At 40.9% G+C, this 19,489-nt stretch overlaps 1 protein-coding gene across 8 annotated transcripts in view; it reads right to left on the minus strand.

The window, feature by feature from the left end:
* Positions 1-8,943: 8,943 nt before the first annotated feature.
* The window catches only part of LOC110526654 (transient receptor potential cation channel subfamily M member 7), an 82,509-nt gene continuing 71,963 nt past the window's right edge, over positions 8,944-19,489 (minus strand). For 5 of the 8 annotated variants that reach the window (XR_016496892.1, XR_016496891.1, XM_090238959.1 and 2 more), the window contains exons 33-41: positions 18,759-18,803; positions 18,548-18,613; positions 18,138-18,286; positions 17,829-17,963; positions 14,139-14,221; positions 13,800-14,005; positions 10,621-10,672; positions 10,348-10,454; positions 8,944-10,153 (exon numbers count right to left, since the gene is read on the minus strand). Coding sequence is in view for 5 of the 8 variants with exons in the window: in XM_090238959.1 (XP_090095085.1) it covers positions 10,050-10,153; positions 10,348-10,454; positions 10,621-10,672; positions 13,800-14,005; positions 14,139-14,221; positions 17,829-17,963; positions 18,138-18,286; positions 18,548-18,613; positions 18,759-18,803 (947 nt within the window). In the remaining 3 variants the exon portion in view is untranslated. Of the gene's footprint in view, positions 10,154-10,347; positions 10,455-10,620; positions 10,673-11,099; positions 13,097-13,799; positions 14,006-14,138; positions 16,786-17,828; positions 17,964-18,137; positions 18,287-18,547; positions 18,614-18,758; positions 18,804-19,489 lie in introns of those variants that run through there. The other 3 variants (XR_016496890.1, XM_090238960.1, XM_090238961.1) reach the window with 3 other exon arrangements.

Below are 19,489 nucleotides of genomic sequence, written 5' to 3' on the forward strand. Positions count from 1 at the left end.
TATGGTGGAAAATAAGTATTTGGTCACCTACAAACAAGCAAGATTTCTGGCTCTCACAGACCTGTAACTTCTTCTTTAAGAGGCTCCTCTGTCTTCCACTCGTTACCTGTATTAATGGCACCTGTTTGAACTTGTTATCAGTATAAAAGACACCTGTCCACAACCTCAAACAGTCACACTCCAAACTCCACTATGGCCAAGACCAAAGAGCTGTCAAAGGACACCAGAAACAAAATTGTAGACCTGCACCAGGCTGGGAAGACTGAATCTGCAATAGGTAAGCAGCTTGGTTTGAAGAAATCAACTGTGGGAGCAATTATTAGGAAATGGAAAAGACATACAAGACCACTGATCTCCCTCGATCTGGGGCTCCACGCAAGATCTGATCACAAGAACGGTGAGCAAAAATCCCAGAACCACACGGGGGGACCTAGTGAATGACCTGCAGAGAGCTGGGACCAAAGTAACAAAGTCTACCATCAGTAACACACTACGCCGCCAGGGACTCAAATCCTGCAGTGCCAGACGTGTCCCCCTGCTTAAGCCAGTACATGTCCAGGACCGTCTGAAGTTTGCTAGAGAGCATTTGGATGAGCCAGAAGAAGATTGGGAGAATGTCATATGGTCAGATGAAACCAAAATATAACTTTTTGGTAAAAACTCAACTCGTCGTGTTTGGAGGACAAAGAATGCCGAGTTGCATCCAAAGAACACCATACCTACTGTGAAGCATGGGGGTGGAAACATCATGCTTTGGGGCTGTTTTTCTGCAAAGGGACCAGGACGACTGATCCGTGTAAAGGAAAGAATGAATGGGGCCATGTATCGTGAGATTTTGAGTGAAAACCTCCTTCCATCAGCAAGGGCATTGAAGATGAAACGTGGCTGGGTCTTTCAGCATGACAATGATCCCAAACACACCGCCCAGGCAACGAAGGAGTGGCTTCGTAAGAAGCATTTCAAGGTCCTGGAGTGGCCTAGCCAGTCTCCAGATCTCAACCCCATAGAAAATCTTTGGAGGGAGTTGAAAGTCCGTGTTGCCCAGCAACAGCCCCAAAACATCACTGCTCTAGAGGAGATCTGCATGGAGGAATGGGCCAAAATACCAGCAACAGTGTGTGAAAACCTTGTGAAGACTTACAGAAAACGTTTGACCTCTGTCATTGCCAACAAAGGGTATATGAAAAAGTATTGAGAGAAACTTTTGTTATTGACCAAATACTTATTTTCCACCATAATTTGCAAATAAATTCATTAAAAATCCTACAATGTGATTTTCTGGATTTTTTTTTCTAATTTTGTCTGTCATAGTTGAAGTGTACCTATGATGGAAATTACAGGCTTCTCAACTTTTTAAGTGGGAGAACTTGCACAATTGGTGGCTGACTAAATACTTTTTTGCCCCACTGTATGTGTGTTCGTAATGTTGGTTTTAGTTTTAAATATACTTAAGTATCAAATTAAATGTAATTGCTATAATATACTTAAGTATCAAAATAATTTAAAATTCATTGTATTAAGCAAATAGCACACTCAACACTGACATAATTTACAAACAAAGCATTTGTGTTTAGTGGGTCCGCCAGATCAGATGAAGTAGGGATGAACAGGGATTTTTTTTCTCCTGCGTGAATTTGACCAGTTTCCTGTCCTGCCTGCTAAGCATTAAAAAAGTGATAATGTATGGGGTAAAAAGTTAATTATTTTCTTTAGGAATGTAGTGAAGTAAAAGAAGTCAAAAATAGAATGGATGTTGATTTGTGTATAGAGCAGATATATCCCTCTCTGATAATTCAGAACCTGGTGGGATAGAGAGAGAAAGGAGAAAAAGAGCGAAAGATTGGTAGATGAGGATCTGGACAGGAAGCCTGCAGTAGATTGGTGCTCTGATCTCAGGCGGTATGAGATTGTATCTGTCCGTGGTGCACGCACTACTGTCACCTGGTAGGCCAGTCTGTGATGCTGCTGGAGTGTGTGGATGTTACCTGGTAAAGTGCAGTGTGTGTGCCCTGCTCCCCTATAACTTTCCCAACACACACACTATACCAACGGATTGATTTCATTTATTTGATCATTTAAAAATACAAGTACAACTGCAGAGATCTATATTGAGTAGAATATAACTTCTAAATGCTAGTCTAAATAATATCCCTGTCTGTATCATGAAATAAAAACATAGGAATAACAACATAACATAACAGTATAAACCAGACAGGATGAGAGTATTTTCCTTAAATCACAGACCGTTGAAATTACTCTAGGGGCTCCCTGGTGTCGCAGCGGTCTAAGACACCGCATCTCAGTGCAAGAGGCGTCACTACAGACCCTGGAAGATTCCAGGCTGTATCACAGCCGGCCGTGATTGGGAGTCCCATAGGGCGGCGCACAATTGGTCCAGCATCGTCCAGGTTTAGCCGTCATTGTCAATAAGAATTGGTTCTTAACTGACGTGCCTTGCTTTATTTAACTAACTAGTCTCCATGTTCACATCCCTAGTTTCAATGTGAACAATCATTAATAGAATCAGGTCAGTACTCAGGATCTTATAAAACACTGTCCTCCCCCTCTCTCCTTTCCACCTCTTGCTCTCCACTCATCTACTGGAGCAGGGTTTCCCGAACTCGGTCCTAGGCCCCCCCTGGGAGCTCGTTTTGATGTTTGCATTAGCATAACACACCGTAAACACACACACAGGCTGCACATGGCATGTCAAATCTATAACTTTACACTGGACAATAGAAATGGAGAGGGTAGTTAATGTTGGTAAATGTTAGACTGATGATGTAAATAATGAGTTTCTCTAACTGGAAAATCATGTCAATGTTTTGCTTTTGTCTGCAAACTCTCTCTTTAAATCAATAACCTGAGCCAATAGGAAGTCTATTGGTTCCACACCAACACATTCAGACAGTTTGTTCACTGTCTCACTGTTTTCTTTAGTATAACAACAGATCCCCTAACATTGTAGAGTAGACATTAACAGATCCCCTAACATTGTAGAGTAGACATTAACAGATCTCCTAACATTGTAGAGTAGACATTAACAGATCTCCTAACATTGTAGAGTAGACATTAACAGATCTCCTAACATTGTAGAGTAGACATTAACAGATCTCCTAACATTGTAGAGTAGACATTAACAGATCTCCTAACATTGTAGAGTAGACATTAACAGATCCCCTAACATTGTAGAGTAGACATTAACAGATCTCCTAACATTGTAGAGTAGACATTAACAGATCTCCTAACATTGTAGAGTAGACATTAACAGATCTCCTAACATTGTAGAGTAGACATTAACAGATCTCCTAACATTGTAGAGTAGACATTAACAGATCTCCTAACATTGTAGAGTAGACATTAACAGATCTCCTAACATTGTAGAGTAGACATTAACAGATCCCCTAACATTGTAGAGTAGACATTAACAGATCTCCTAACATTGTAGAGTAGACATTAACAGATGTAGTACAACGTTAAACAATAACCACCCAACATTCTATGTGGACTTCCACAGACATGATTCTTCTCTTTGTGTGTGTGTGTGTGTGTGTGTGTGTGTGTGTGTGTGTGTGTGTGTGTGTGTGAGTGAGTGTGAGAGAGAGTGTGAGAGAGAGAGAACAATGCGAAAGAGATGTGAGAGCAGGTGGGCACTGTCACAGATAAGCTGCGTGACTCTCCCTCTATCCACCTGTTACCTGAAGGACATGGTTAGATGGGGGCTAGAAAGAGATAGAGGGGTAGAAAGGGTCAGATTCTAGAATATTCTCCAATATGCTGGAGGACATCACAGAACAGATGTATTACAGTTTAAAATGCATTTGACAGAGGCTAATAGAGTGGATATAATGAATAATCAATCACCTCTAAGTTACATGGAATCTAGTTTTGGTAAAAATGTAGTAAAACTCCAGATGGCAGAGTGGTAATTCCCTTTCCCACATCTCAACTGCATTAAATTCCCCTCTTGGCTGAAGTGTGATCTCTATCACAAGTTTGATAATAAACTGTCATCTTTATACAGCGATATAAAAACTAATACTAAAGACTTTGTACCTCTACAATTATATAACACACAGAGGAATAACATTTTTGGGGATAGAATCCAGTCTCGGCCTACACACAAAATCAGATAAGATCAAATAAAATCCCTTGACCGCTATAAAGGCCGTGGCAGTATATCTATTGCATCATCACACCCGGTAAGAAAGAAAGTGAAAGAGGCAAAGTGAAGATGATAGGAAAGATTGCCTGGCACAACATCCAATAATAACACAACAACACCAGGAAATGTCCAACAACACCAGGAAATGTCCAACAGCATTATTGTAAATGTCCAACAGCATTATTGTAAATGTCCAACAGCATTATTGTAAATGTCCAACAGCATTATTGTAAATGTCCAACAGCATTATTGTAAATGTCCAACAGCATTATTGTAAATGTCCAACCGCATTATTGTAAATGTCCAACCGCATTATTGTAAATGTCCAACAGCATTATTGTAAATGTCCAACAGCATTATTGTAAATGTCCAACAGCATTATTGTAAATGTCCAACAGCATTATTGTAAATGTCCAACAGCATTATTGGAAATGTCCAACAGCATTATTGGAAATGTCCAACAGCATTATTGTAAATGTCCAACAGCATTATTGTAAATGTCCAACAGCATTATTGGAAATGTCCAACAGCATTATTGTAAATGTCCAACAGCATTATTGTAAATGTCCAACAGCATTATTGTAAATGTCCAACAGCACCCTCCCAACACACAAACTCAATACTAATTGATTCCTAGAATTGATTTGATCATTTAAAAATACACGTACAGCCTATTCAACTGCAGAGGTCTAGTCTACATTGAGTACAATATTTTTAGAATGTAAAACTAAATGCCAGTCAGTCTATAATATCTTGGTCTGTATAAGGAAAGAAAAACAGGCAAGGAATAACATAAGACATGACAGTATAACACGGAGACACAGGATGAGAGTATTTCCCTCAGATCACAGAGTTGAAATGACTGTAGACTTCATGTTCACATCCCTAGTTTCATTGTGAACAATCATTAATAGAATCAGATCAGGACCCAGGATCTTAAAAAACACTCTCCTTCTCTCAATAACCACTCATCTATTGGAGAAAACACTTATTATTCTTCTTCTTCACTTTCTCAACCGTTCCTCCACGGCTCACCTCCTTCACCATCGCCACCATCTGGTCAGACAGTAGAGCACATGTTACAGAGAGAGCATGTAGGAGATAAATCAAATGAAGGTATATTTGTCATATTATATGCACAGGATACACGTGGTGTATACTATACAGTACAATGAAATGCTTAAAGAAATAGTATGACTTGACTGGGATTGGATCCCATTTATCCATGCTCCCTAATTTAACACTTCTGAACTACTGTTCAGGTTCAGATACTGTGGCTTTACCTCAGACGATACATGAAGATACATTGTGAGTATGGTGTTACCTGGTGTTCAGAACAGGAGTAACACCCACCTCCTTGGTGTCTGGGAATCCTCCTGCCTCCAGTTTAGAGTAGGCCAGTTTACCATTCACTGTTACCTCGAAACTGGCTGTGGGACAAACCATTATCAGTTACAATATAACATAATAATCTACTGAGGTATTGATCAAATCTAATGGATGTTTCTATCTCTGTCCATGGAACCTCTCACATGTGCAGTCGGCATTTTAGAAACATTAGAGTGTAGTTGACATCCGATGAGATCTGTAACGTCGTTGTGTGTGTAAAGCACAGCTGTAAGGTCACTATCTGACAGGGTAACTTCAAGCTGTGTGTGTGTGTGTGTGAGACTTACAGCGCCGCCCTGTGGTTCCCGTCACCGTCACATCAGGAACGTTCCGCTTGATGGCAGATGCTAGGTCCTGATAGCGAGACTCGTACCCTCATCCACTACTGCAGACCACAATCACACCGTTACACCCACACACACCATAAACACACACACAGGCTGCACATGGCATGTCAAATCTATAACTTTACACTGGACAATAGAAATGGAGAGGGTAGTTAATGTTGGTAAATGTTAGACTGATGATGTAAATAATGAGTTTCTCTAACTGGAAAATCATGTTAATGTTTTGTTTTTGTCTGCAAATTAAATCAATAACCTGAACCAATACCAACACATTCAGACAGTTTGTTCACTGTCGTTTTCTTTAGTATAACAACAGATCTCCTAACATTGTAGAGTAGACATTAACAGATCCCCTAACATTGTAGAGTAGACATTAACAGATCCCCTAACATTGTAGAGTAGACATTAACAGATCTCCTAACATTGTAGAGTAGACATTAACAGATCTCCTAACATTGTAGAGTAGACATTAACAGATCCCCTAACATTGTAGAGTAGACATTAACAGATCCCCTAACATTGTAGAGTAGACATTAACAGATCTCCTAACATTGTAGAGTAGACATTAACAGATCTCCTAACATTGTAGAGTAGACATTAACAGATCTCCTAACATTGTAGAGTAGACATTAACAGATCTCCTAACATTGTAGAGTAGACATTAACAGATCTCCTAACATTGTAGAGTAGACATTAACAGATCTCCTAACATTGTAGAGTAGACATTAACAGATCCCCTAACATTGTAGAGTAGACATTAACAGATCTCCTAACATTGTAGAGTAGACATTAACAGATCTCCTAACATTGTAGAGTAGACATTAACAGATCTCCTAACATTGTAGAGTAGACATTAACAGATCTCCTAACATTGTAGAGTAGACATTAACAGATCTCCTAACATTGTAGAGTAGACATTAACAGATCTCCTAACATTGTAGAGTAGACATTAACAGATCCCCTAACATTGTAGAGTAGACATTAACAGATCCCCTAACATTGTAGAGTAGACATTAACAGATCTCCTAACATTGTAGAGTAGACATTAACAGATCTCCTAACATTGTAGAGTAGACATTAACAGATCTCCTAACATTGTAGAGTAGACATTAACAGATCTCCTAACATTGTAGAGTAGACATTAACAGATCTCCTAACATTGTAGAGTAGACATTAACAGATCCCCTAACATTGTAGAGTAGACTTTAACAGATCTCCTAACATTGTAGAGTAGACATTAACAGATATCCTAACATTGTAGAGTAGACATTAACAGATCTCCTAACATTGTAGAGTAGACATTAACAGATCTCCTAACATTGTAGAGTAGACATTAACAGATCCCCTAACATTGTAGAGTAGACATTAACAGATCTCCTAACATTGTAGAGTAGACATTAACAGATCTCCTAACATTGTAGAGTAGACATTAACAGATCCCCTAACATTGTAGAGTAGACATTAACAGATCTCCTAACATTGTAGAGTAGACATTAACAGATCTCCTAACATTGTAGAGTAGACATTAACAGATCTCCTAACATTGTAGAGTAGACATTAACAGATCCCCTAACATTGTAGAGTAGACATTAACAGATCCCCTAACATTGTAGAGTAGACATTAACAGATCTCCTAACATTGTAGAGTAGACATTAACAGATCTCCTAACATTGTAGAGTAGACATTAACAGATCTCCTAACATTGTAGAGTAGACATTAACAGATCTCCTAACATTGTAGAGTAGACATTAACAGATCTCCTAACATTGTAGAGTAGACATTAACAGATCTCCTAACATTGTAGAGTAGACATTAACAGATCCCCTAACATTGTAGAGTAGACATTAACAGATCTCCTAACATTGTAGAGTAGACATTAACAGATCTCCTAACATTGTAGAGTAGACATTAACAGATCTCCTAACATTGTAGAGTAGACATTAACAGATCTCCTAACATTGTAGAGTAGACATTAACAGATCCCCTAACATTGTAGAGTAGACATTAACAGATCTCCTAACATTGTAGAGTAGACATTAACAGATCTCCTAACATTGTAGAGTAGACATTAACAGATCCCCTAACATTGTAGAGTAGACATTAACAGATCTCCTAACATTGTAGAGTAGACATTAACAGATCTCCTAACATTGTAGAGTAGACATTAACAGATCTCCTAACATTGTAGAGTAGACATTAACAGATCTCCTAACATTGTAGAGTAGACATTAACAGATGTAGTACAACGTTAAACAATAACTTACCAATATTCTATGTGGACTTCCACAGACATGATTCTTCTCTCTTGGTAGTTTCTCCTCTCTGGGACGTGTTTTTGTGTGTGAGAGCAATGGGAAAGAGACAAAGTGAGAGCAGGTGAGCACTGTTACGAACAATGTGAGTAAACGGCAGATTCACTGGCCCCCATATAACCACGCCCTTCAGGTAACAAGTAGACTGGTTTATCAAGCCTAGACAGGAAGTGGTTAAAATAATCTGCTATTCGACCAACAGACTTTCAATATACTGTACTCTGCTCTCTCTATTGGCCGAAGATCAAAAAGCATTTTGTCTATTTTCACAGAAATTTGCGAACTACAAATTCATAAGACATAAAAACAGAGCATGCTTTTGCGGCAGTCGATAGCGCGCCAGACCTCGGGCTAGAAGGTCGAGGGTTCAAGGCCTGCTCCCTGCGGTTTCATTACAATACTCTTATTTTACACAATGTTGCTTTCCACTGGACTTTGTATGTGACAACACCAAGAAGAGTTTCACCACTGTTGATCGATGTTCCCAAACTGCTAAAGATGTAGGTGGAGTTCCCATCCAGACCTAACTGTAGGGTAAAGGTGTCGGGTTACAGACGAGTAACTGATGAATAACTGTTGGCTACTGGGTTCTTTATCAGCTGGCTCATCAACAGGTGTGTGTGAGAGTGTTTCTCTCTGTGGGCCTGTCTGCCAGCAGCTGCAGTCTTACTGAAGAATGTGGGGACCTCATCCCCACCAGACAGTATCAGCATCATACTGTACAAGGAATGGGACATAACTGTCATTTTATTAGTTTAAAATGTTATACAGTAGAACATGTATAGAGTTATAGACCCTTACACGCCCCTGAATAAAACAGCATCTGCTTCTGCTCAGTAGCAGATATAAGTATCTATAAGATACACTAGATTGGTATTTGCGTGATGACAAAGAAATAACAATAATAGTACCAGCATTGTAACATTTAAAAACTATCAGAAATAATCAGTGGACACATTTCAGAAGAGTTCAACACAATTAGTACATATATGTACTGTAAAAGTTGCATTGCAATCTGCCCATATTTTACAAGATTTTCAAATTCATGTGTCTTCTCATTAAATATGAACCACTAATTCCATAATAATACATGTATTTTACATTTATAAAAAAAGTATCTGGTGACATTCTGTATAAAGTGTTGCAAATTGTATCTCAGCAGGTTGACCCTTACAGTCCTGCACTACAGACAGACAATGCACTTTAGTTTATACAAGGCAACTTTTCATAGTTCAGAATAAGTACTGGTCTCTTTATGCAATGATATTGTACCTGTTGATAGCCATTTATATTTATATAGATATATATATATATATACACACACACACACACACACACACACACACACACACACACACACACACCATATAAACTTGTAGTAAAAAAACATTTAAAAAGTTTTGTTCCCCATTTACACATTTTTTGAATAATCATGTTGGTTGCTGATTGGCATTGGTTGGACAGATACAAAAGTAACACAGTTCTGCATGCATACATGGGTCTCCATGGAAACACAGGCGTGGCTCTTCCAGTTGATTGGATGAGATGGGTCATGGCTAGACCCACCTTATCCAGCTTTTGTCAAATTAATGTAAAAAGTATATATTTTTTTTGTCGCTAATCCTAAATCTTTTCCTAACATTAACATCATTCTCCTAACCTGCTGCATTAAGTCCTCCCAACCTGCTACCAAAGGTCAAATCTGATGCTAATTTGACAAAAGCTGGATCCCTTCTAGCCATGAGGTGTGCACACTAGTTTTTCCTTTGTCCTCTCTGGCATTGGCCAATAGAATAACAGCACCGGCCTCTTCTCTCTGGCTGTGTCCTATAGGATCAGAGCATGAGCCTCATTGAATGGCGGGTCCCGCTTCCGGGGTCGTGTGATTCGTCCTGAGGCAGCATCAGTTTGTCCGGCGTGTACTCGTTCCGCTTCAGATCTTAACAGACACAGGAAGAGGAGAGAGATGAGGCAGACAGCCAGGCATCCATCTACTACATAAAGCTGAAATAACAATGTCACTACTTCATTGTCCTAGAGCCTTATATTAGCAAAATATAAGCTCACCTCGTCTCCATAGTAATGTACACACTCGGATGCAAACGGTAAACAAACAGAGAGAGAATTCCCTACCGGGAAGTTTGAGTTTCCTGCAGCAAGAGTTGCAGTGGTGTTTGGCCCGGAAGTTTCTGATGGCGTCGTCTCCCAGGTTGGCAGGACCAAATATCATGTCATATGACCTACAGATTAGTCAAGAGAACATTATTAATTATGTGATCATTCTAAAGGTCCAAATATTGTGTTGTATGATCTATGGATTAAAATAGAATGTGAGTGTTGTAAAATCTTTTATAACAAAGTGAAACATGATTTTTGAATGTGAGAACAGAAAACAGGTTTACACACCCCTTCTCTCCACTCTTTATGACAGACGGATCAGTCAGAATCTCCCCCACTCCTAAAAACACAAATATAGCAGTTACTAATGGGAGGGATTTGTATTTACAGGATTTCTACCAGCCCAGCACAACTCTTCCCTGGTGTTCTCGTATGTCCAGTCACTGAAGGGTCAGGGGTTAAAAGTTAGGGGTTGGAGGTCAGAAGTTAGGGGTCAGTATTAACTTGCAGGTCCAGCACTAACAGCGCTCCCTGAGTATACTCATATGTCCAGTCACTGAAGTGTAGGGTTGCATATTTTGGGGAATTTCAGGTGGAAACTTTCCGTGGGAATTAATGGGAATATATGCAAATTAATACCATTTAAATGTAGATGTTTTTGCATTGGATATATTTACCATATCATATGGAGACACAAACATTTTACATTGACATAATTGCAAATGATTAAATGCTTCCAATAGAAAAAACCCCAAAACAATTTAGTTACGAATTGAACTTTAATGAAATTAGTTGACTCTTCACATGGGATGATTTCACTGAACAACAAAAAGGTTTTCAACATACATCTGTAAAATGATAGTCTAGAAACTAAAGCTTTGGTTGTCTTCCTCTCAGGCTTCCATGTCTTCTCCCTGGACCTCCTCAATGTCCACCTCTTGAACATCAGACTCTGAGGCCTCATCTTCACTGTCACTTTCCAACCTTGTTGAGGATGGCTCGTTGTCAGGCTCAAAAAGCCTCAAATTTGCCCCATATGGCCACTAATTTTTCAACCTTTGTATTGGTCAGCCTTGGTGCTTGCGTGCATTGGTATGCGTGTTCCCAAACAAGGACCAGTTGCGCTCTGAGGCGGCTGATGTTGGTGGGATTTGGAGGATAATGGAGGCAACGGGAAAGAGGCTCAGATCCACAAAGTCCCTTCCACCAGGTGGCTGATGAGATATGTTGGCACAACGGCCATATTGCATCTCCATCCCAAAGTCCCTTCCACCAGGTGGCTGATGAGATATGTTGGCACGATGGCCATATTGCATCTCCATCCCAAAGTCCTTGCATGTCAGTGTACTTCGCCAGACTGCCAAGAAACTTGCCCTCATCCAGGCCAAGGTGGTGAAACACAGTAGTGATGACACCATAGGCCTTGTTGATCTCTGCACCAGACAGGATGCTCTTGCCAGCATACTTGGGGTCCAACATGTATGGTGCGGCGTGTATGGGCTTCAGGCAGGAGTCTTCATGCTTTTTGATGTACTTCAGAACTGCATTTTTTTCTGCTTGGAGCAACAGTGAAATGGGCAGGGCAGTACGGATTTCTCCTCTTACATCTGCAAGCAGAGTCAGACAGGATGGCATTGTCTCCCTCAATCCGTGCAATGGCTACTGCTATAGGTTTCAGGAGTTTCAGGCTGCTTACCACTCTCTCCCAAAATACATCACCCAGGAAGATGCTCTTGATGGGGCTGTCTATATCGACAGACTGTGATATGGCCATTTCTTGGAGAGACTCATTCCCCTCCAGGAGACTGTCAAACATGACAACACCACCCCAACAGGTATTGCTGGGCAGCTTCAATGTGGTGCTCTTATTCTTCTCACTTTGCTTGGTGAAGTACATTGCTGCTATAACTTGATGACCCTTCACATACCTAACCATTTCCTTGGCTTTCTTGTCGAGTGTATCCATTGTTTTCAGTGCCATGATGTCCATGAGGAGCAGATTCAGCCAATGGGTGTGATGTGAGGGTAGGACTCCTCCACTTTAGACCAATGAGCCTTCATGCTAGCAGCATTGTCGGTCACCAGTGCAAATACCTTCTGTGGTCCAAGGTCATTGATGACTGCCTTTAGCTCATCTTCAATGTAGAGACAGGTGTGTATGTTGTCCCTTGTGTCTGTGCTCTTGTAGAATACTAGTTGAGGGGTGGAGATGTAGTTAATTATTCCTTGCCCACAAACATTCGACCACCCATCAGAGATGATTGCAATACAGTCTGCTTTCTCTATGATTTGCTTGACCTCTGTTGAACTCTGCATCCAGCAAATGAGTAGATAAAGCATGTCTGGCTGGAGGGGTGTATGCTGAGTAAAGAACATTCAGAAATATCTTCCAATACACATTGCCTGTGAGCATCAGAGGTGAACCAGTTGCCTACACAGCTCGAGCAAGTCATTCATCAGCATTTCTCTGACTACGTTCCTCCATTGAGTCAAAAAAACGTCTGATTCCAGGAGGACCATGAGCTGTTGCTATCGATAAGGTGTCTGATTCATCGTTTTCACCTTGAATAGAAGTAGAGGGACTTTTGTCAGAGGTTGCTTGTTGTGAGTGCTGAGGGAACTTTATGCACTTGGCCAGATGATTCTGCATCTTTGTTGCATTCTTCACATATGATTTGGCACAGTATTTGCAATGTACACAGATTTTCCTACTACATTAGCTGCAGTGTAATGTCTCCACACATCAGATAGATGTGGCATTTTCCTGTAAAGATTAGAAAAAATGAGTAAAAAAATAACAAATACAATTCCATGTACAGATAAATAGTTAAGCAGTTAGATTAAACAACTCCTTTGTAAGACAAATGTTTTAAAAGGAAACATGTATGGAAACAGGTGAATTAACACTCCTCAGTTAACAGGCACAAGCAAGCTAAAACCCACATGGTAGCAAAATTAACTAGCAGAAATTGTTAACAAGTTAGAAATGATTTAAACACACTTTGCTGTAGGCTACTATTTACTAGTTAACAAAAAATCACGTATGTCATAAAATATATTCACCCCACCCAGTATTGTAATCAAAACTTACCAGTAAGCATGTAGTCCTTGGCTCAGACAGTGTAGTAGTGTGGGCTCAATAGCATCTCATTAGTGTGCAAGATGAGAATCAGCTGTACATGTGATGGAAGAATGCACTGTGCATGCAGAGGGTTGCAATTCCATTTAATTGGGGATATGTTAAACTAAATATGTCACAAGACCTAGAATTGCCTTATGTGTATCCCACAAAAAGGTTCACTGTTATAAGCTAACTTTTTTTGATGAATTTAAGCAAAATACCCGGGCTTAACTTCCCATGGAAAATTTCCGAAATAATTCTGGAAATTTACTGGAAAGTTTCAGACCCTTTGCAACCCTACTGAAGGATCAGGGGTTAAAGGTTAAGGGTTGAATGTCAGTATTACCTTGTAGGTCCAGCACTAACAGCTCTCCCCGGGTGTACTCATATGTCCAGTGGCTGAAGGCCAGCATGGTCTCCTCCAGAAGGTTGGTTGGGACAATCTCGTCCCCGTTGTTATTGTTAAACTTCCTGAACTCTCCAGTAATACACTCCTCTATAGCGAACCATTGGCCTGCTGAGTGACAGTACAACAGAAACACCTCCAGAAACCTACAGAGAGAGAGGTAGGCACTGTGTCTTCTGAAATTCTTGTTTCAAATGTCAAAAGACATACATTTTTAAATGGATAGCAGCTGAAAACAAGCAGCTAAATGAGAAGTGTGGCTCTGGTGTGTTAGTTTACCTGGGAGAGTAAGGGATTGTCTTGGGCCTCATTTGGTTGAAGGCAAATGTCAGTTTCTGAGCAGCTCTCTGCTGTTGAATTTCCTGTCAAGAGAGATGATACCAGTGTATGAGGTATTTCCACATTGAATAACCTTGAATAAACCAGAGGAAGGAAGGATAGAGAAGGAAGGATGAATAGAATGGAGGAAGAGGGTGGTGGAAATTATCATATATTAAAGAGGAAAACTAAACATAGTTGTCCTGCTATGGTGTGTGATTATGAAGAGTGTGTGTACACAGAGGTGAAGCCAATGACGTACAGTTTATACAGTGCATTCAGAAAGGATTCAGACCCCTTGACTTCTTCCACATTGTTTCGTTACAGCCTTATTCTAAAATGGATTCAATTGTTCCCCTCCCCCCCTCATCAAATCTACACACAATATTCCATTATGACAAAGCAAAAAAAAAAAGTGTCTTTAGAAGTGTTTGCAAATGTATTAAAATTCTAAACTGAAATATAACATTTACATATATAACATTTACATAAGTATTCAGACACTTTGAAGCACCTTTGGCAGCAATTAGAGCCTCGGGTCTTCTTGGGTATGACACTACAATCTTGGCACACCTGTATTTGGGGAGTTTCTCCCATTCTTCTCGGCAGATCCTCTCAAGCTCTGTCAGGTTGGATAGGGAGCGTCACTGCACAGATATTTTCAGGTCTCTCCAGAGATGTTCGATCAGGTTCAAGTCCGGGCTCTGGCTGGGCCACTCAAGGACATTCAGAGACTTGTCCCAAAGTCACTCCTGCGTCGTCTTGGCTGTGTGCTTAGGGTCGTTGTCCTGTTGGAAGGTGAACCTTCGCCACAGACTTTGTTCCTGAGCGCTCTGGAGCAGGTTTTCATCAAGGATCTCTTTGCACTTTGTTCCATTCATCTTTCCCTCGATCCTGACTAGTCTCCCAGTCCCTGCCGCAGAAAAACATCCCCACAGCATGATGCTGCCACCACCATGCTTCACCGTAGGGATGGTGCCAGGTTTCCTCCAGACGTGACGCTTGGCATTCAGGCCAAAGAGATCAATCTTGGTTTCATCAGACCAGATCATTTTGTTTCTCATGGTCAGAGTCCTTAAGGTGCCTTTTGGCAAACTCCAAGCGGGCTGTCATGTGCCTCTTACTGAGGAGTGGCTTCCGTCTGGCCACTCTACCATAAAGACCTGATTGGTGGAGCGCTGCAGAGATGTTTGTCCTTATGGAAGGTTCTCCCATCTCCACAGAGGAACTCTAGAGCTCTGTCAGAGTGACCATCAGGTTCTTGGTCACCTCCCTGACCAAGGCCCTTCTCCCCCGATTGCTCAGTTTGGCCACTGTGTTCTTGGGGACCTTCAATGCTGCAGAAATGTTTTGGTACCCTTCCACAGATCTGTGCCTCGACACAATCCTGTCTCGGAGCTCTACTGACAATTCCTTCGACCTCATGACTTGGTTTTTGTTCTGACATGCACTGTCAACTGTGGGACCTTATATAGACAGGTGTGTGCCTTTCCAAATCATGTCCAATTAATTAACTTTATCACAGGTGGACGCCAATAAAGTTGTAGAAGCATCAAGGATGATCAATGGAAACAGGATGTACCTGAGCTCAATTTCGAGCCTCATAGCAAAGGGTCTGAATACTTATGTAAATAAGGTGTCTGTTTTACATTTTTAATACATTTCGCAAAAAATTCTAAAAAACTGTTTTCGATATGTCATTATGGGGTATTGTGTAGAGATTGATGAGGAAAAATAATAATTGAATCCATTTGAAAATAAAGTTGTAGAAAAAGTCAAGGGGTCTGAATACTTTCGAATGCACTGTAAACCCTGGAAAGTTGACAATATGTCTTGGCCAATAAGAGCCTTTGAAGCTACCAGGACGCCATATTCATACTCCTCCTTTCAGGGCTTTAAGTAATGGGAATGAATCAGGGAACAAACACACGGAGTGTACTAAACATGGCTATTTCCATGACATAGACTGACCAGGTGAAAGCTATGATCTGTTATTGATGTAACCTTTTAAATCCACTTCAATCAGTGTAGACGAAGGGGAGGAGACATGTTAAAACAGGATTTTTAAGCCTTGAGACATGGACTGTGTATGTGTGCCATTCAGAGGGTGAATGGGCAAGACAAAAGATTTAAGTGGGGGGAGACTCAATATTAGGAAGGTGTTCTTAATGTTTTGTACCCTGAGTGTAAAATATATATATATATATATATATGCATACACACTGTATATACACAGTCGTGGCCAAAAGTTGAGAATGACACAAATGTTAATTTTTAAAGTCTGCTGCCTCAGTTTGTATAATGGCAATTTGCATTTTCTCCAGAATGTTATGAAGAGCGATCAGATGAATTGCAAATAATTGCAAAGTCCCACTTTGTCATGCAAATGAACTGAATCCCCCAAAAACATTTCCACTGCATTTCAGCTCTGCCACAAAAGGACCAGTTGACATGTCAGTGATTCTCTCGTTAACACAGGTGTGAGTGTTGATGAAGACAAGGCTGGAGATCACTCTGTCATGCTGATTGAGTTCGAATAACAGACTGGAAGCTTCAAAAGGAGGGTGGTGCTTGGAATCATTGTTCTTCCTCTGTCAATCATGGTTACCTGCAAGGAAACACGTGCCGTCATCATTGCTTTGCACAAAAAGGGCTTCACAGGCAAGGCTATTGCTGCCAGTAAGATTGCACCTAAATCAACCATTTATCGGATCATCAACAAACAAACAAATATTCAGCTGCGGGATCAGGGCACCACCAGTACAGAGCTTGCTCAGGAATGGCAGCAGGCAGGTGTGAGTACATCTGCACACTCAGTGAGGTGAAGACTTTTGGAGGATGGCCTGGTGTCAAGAAGGGCAGCAAAGAAGCCATCCGGAAAAAAGCTTGTCCGAAGAAGACAAGGTGAGCGCTACCATCAGTCCTGTGTCATGCCAACAGTAAAGCATCCTGAGACCATTCATGTGTGGGGTTGCTTCTCAGCCAAGGGAGTGGGCTCACTCACAATTTTGCCGAAGAACACAGCCATGAATAAAGAATGGTACCAGCATATCCTCCGAGAGCAACTTCTCCCAACCATCCAGGAACAGTTTGGTGACGAACAATGCCTTTTCCAGCATGATGGGGCACCTTGCCATAAGGCAAAAGTGATAACTAAGTGTCTCGGAGAACAAAACACAGATATTTTGGGTCCATGGCCAGGAAACTCCCCAGACCTTAATCCCATTGAACTTGTGTTCCATCCTCAAGAGGTGGGTGGACAAACAAAAACCCACAAATTCTGACAAACTCCAAGCATTGATTATGAAAGAATGGGCAGCCATCAGTCAGGATGTGGCCCATAAGTTAATTGACAGGATGCCAGGGTGGATTGCAGAGGTCTTGAAAAAGAAGGGTCAACACTGCAAATATTGACTCTTTGCATCAACTTCATGTAATTGTCAATAAAAGCCTTTGACACTTCTGAAATGCTGGTAATTATACTTCAGTATTCAATAGTAACATCTGACAAAAATATCTGAAGACACTGAAGCAGCAAACTTTGTGAAAATTAATATTTGTGTCATTCTCAACTTTTGGCCACGGCTGTGTGTGTATATATATATATCATTGGGTGAAGCGCAGTGTGTGTGAGTGTGTGTTCTCCTCTACCCTGAGACAGAGCAGCAGTACAGTGTCCTCCTTGTAGATGCTCTGCCAGGTCTGGACCACCTCTGGTAGGAAGGACTTAACGATATACAGGTGACCTGGCTTCAGAATGTCATACTCCGACCACGTACACAGCACCTAGAGTACAATACAATAGTTATAGTTTATTGTCCTCCCGAGAAATACATTATTGTACAACAATGCAACAACAACAAAAGCAACAAACCAATACTTTTTAATGTTCAGTTCCATCTCTGTTACATGTAGTGAAGACACTAGACAGTAGTGACCACACACACACACCAACTGTACCTTGAGTGCACGTCGCAGCCCCCCTCCCATCTCCTCCTTACTGAGGAACTCTATCTTGGCACAGAGACCTTTGTGAGCCCAGGAGGACATGCTGTTGTTGATGGTGTTGGGAGAACTCTCCTCCAGACGATACACTGTTACTGGCTCACCTACAGGGAGCAGCACCCACAGACAGAGAGAGAGTGTGGGTGTGTATTAAATACATAATTGCAGCCACACAGGATAGATGGTTTATAGGTTCAACTGGTTTGGGTGTGTCAGGGGGAGTTGAGGTATGCAAAAACACATTTCCAATTCACACCTGGGACCCAGTCTGTGAAAGAAATTGAAACCCTGACTCGGTGTGGTGCCTGATGAAATGGACCCAGGAGGCACTGGGGTGAAGGGGACGTGTAAATACTGTATTTTACCTCTAGGGGGCACTGGGGTGAAGGGGATGCTCTGAGACAGCCTCATCAGGTTGTTACGCTCCACAGCTACAGGGAGGGAAACACACACAGAGTCAAATACACACAACATTGGCAGGAGGCTACAGTAGTCAAATGACATCCTACTCCATGTAGTGGGGAATAGGGTGTGACTTGAGACTGACTACAGTATGCTTTAAGGTCCAAACCTCACCCGAGTATTGGTAGCTTTCCATTGGCTTGAAAGGGGAACCAATTGCTAAGAAAAATAAAATGGTCAGTTATTCAAATCCAATTAAATATAAAGTGTATTTGTGATATGCATGGTTACAGGAAGTGTACACAACACAACAAAATGCTTACTTGCAAGCTCTCCTCTCATGACTATTGCTAATAAAAGTACAATAAAAAATAAGCATGTAGGGAAGAGAATAAGGATGAAAAAGTACAGAGGTGAAGAGGTGAATTCATTTTAGTGGTACAGGGTTAGATCACATCACAATGAGTTAGACGTAGTTTAAGGGTTAGATCACATCACAATGAGTTAGACGTAGTTAAAGGGATAGATCACATCACAATGAGTTAGACGTAGTTAAAGGGTTAGATCACATCACAATGAGTTAGACGTAGTTTAAGGGTTAGATCACATCACAATGAGTTAGACGTAGTTAAAGGGTTAGATCACATCACAATGAGTTAGACGTAGTTAAAGGGTTAGATCACATCACAATGGGTTAGACGTAGTTAAAGGGTTAGATCACATCACAATGAGTTAGACGTAGTTTAAGGGTTAGATCACATCACAATGAGTTAGACGTAGTTAAAGGGTTAGATCACATCACAATGGGTTAGACGTAGTTAAAGGGATAGTTCACATCACAATGAGTTAGATGGAGTTACAGGGATGGTTCACATCACAATGAGTTAGACGTAGTTAAAGGGATA

Source organism: Oncorhynchus mykiss, chromosome 6, assembly GCF_057628025.1.
Source record: "Oncorhynchus mykiss isolate SJ-2025 chromosome 6, ASM5762802v1, whole genome shotgun sequence".
NCBI lineage: Eukaryota > Metazoa > Chordata > Actinopteri > Salmoniformes > Salmonidae > Oncorhynchus > Oncorhynchus mykiss.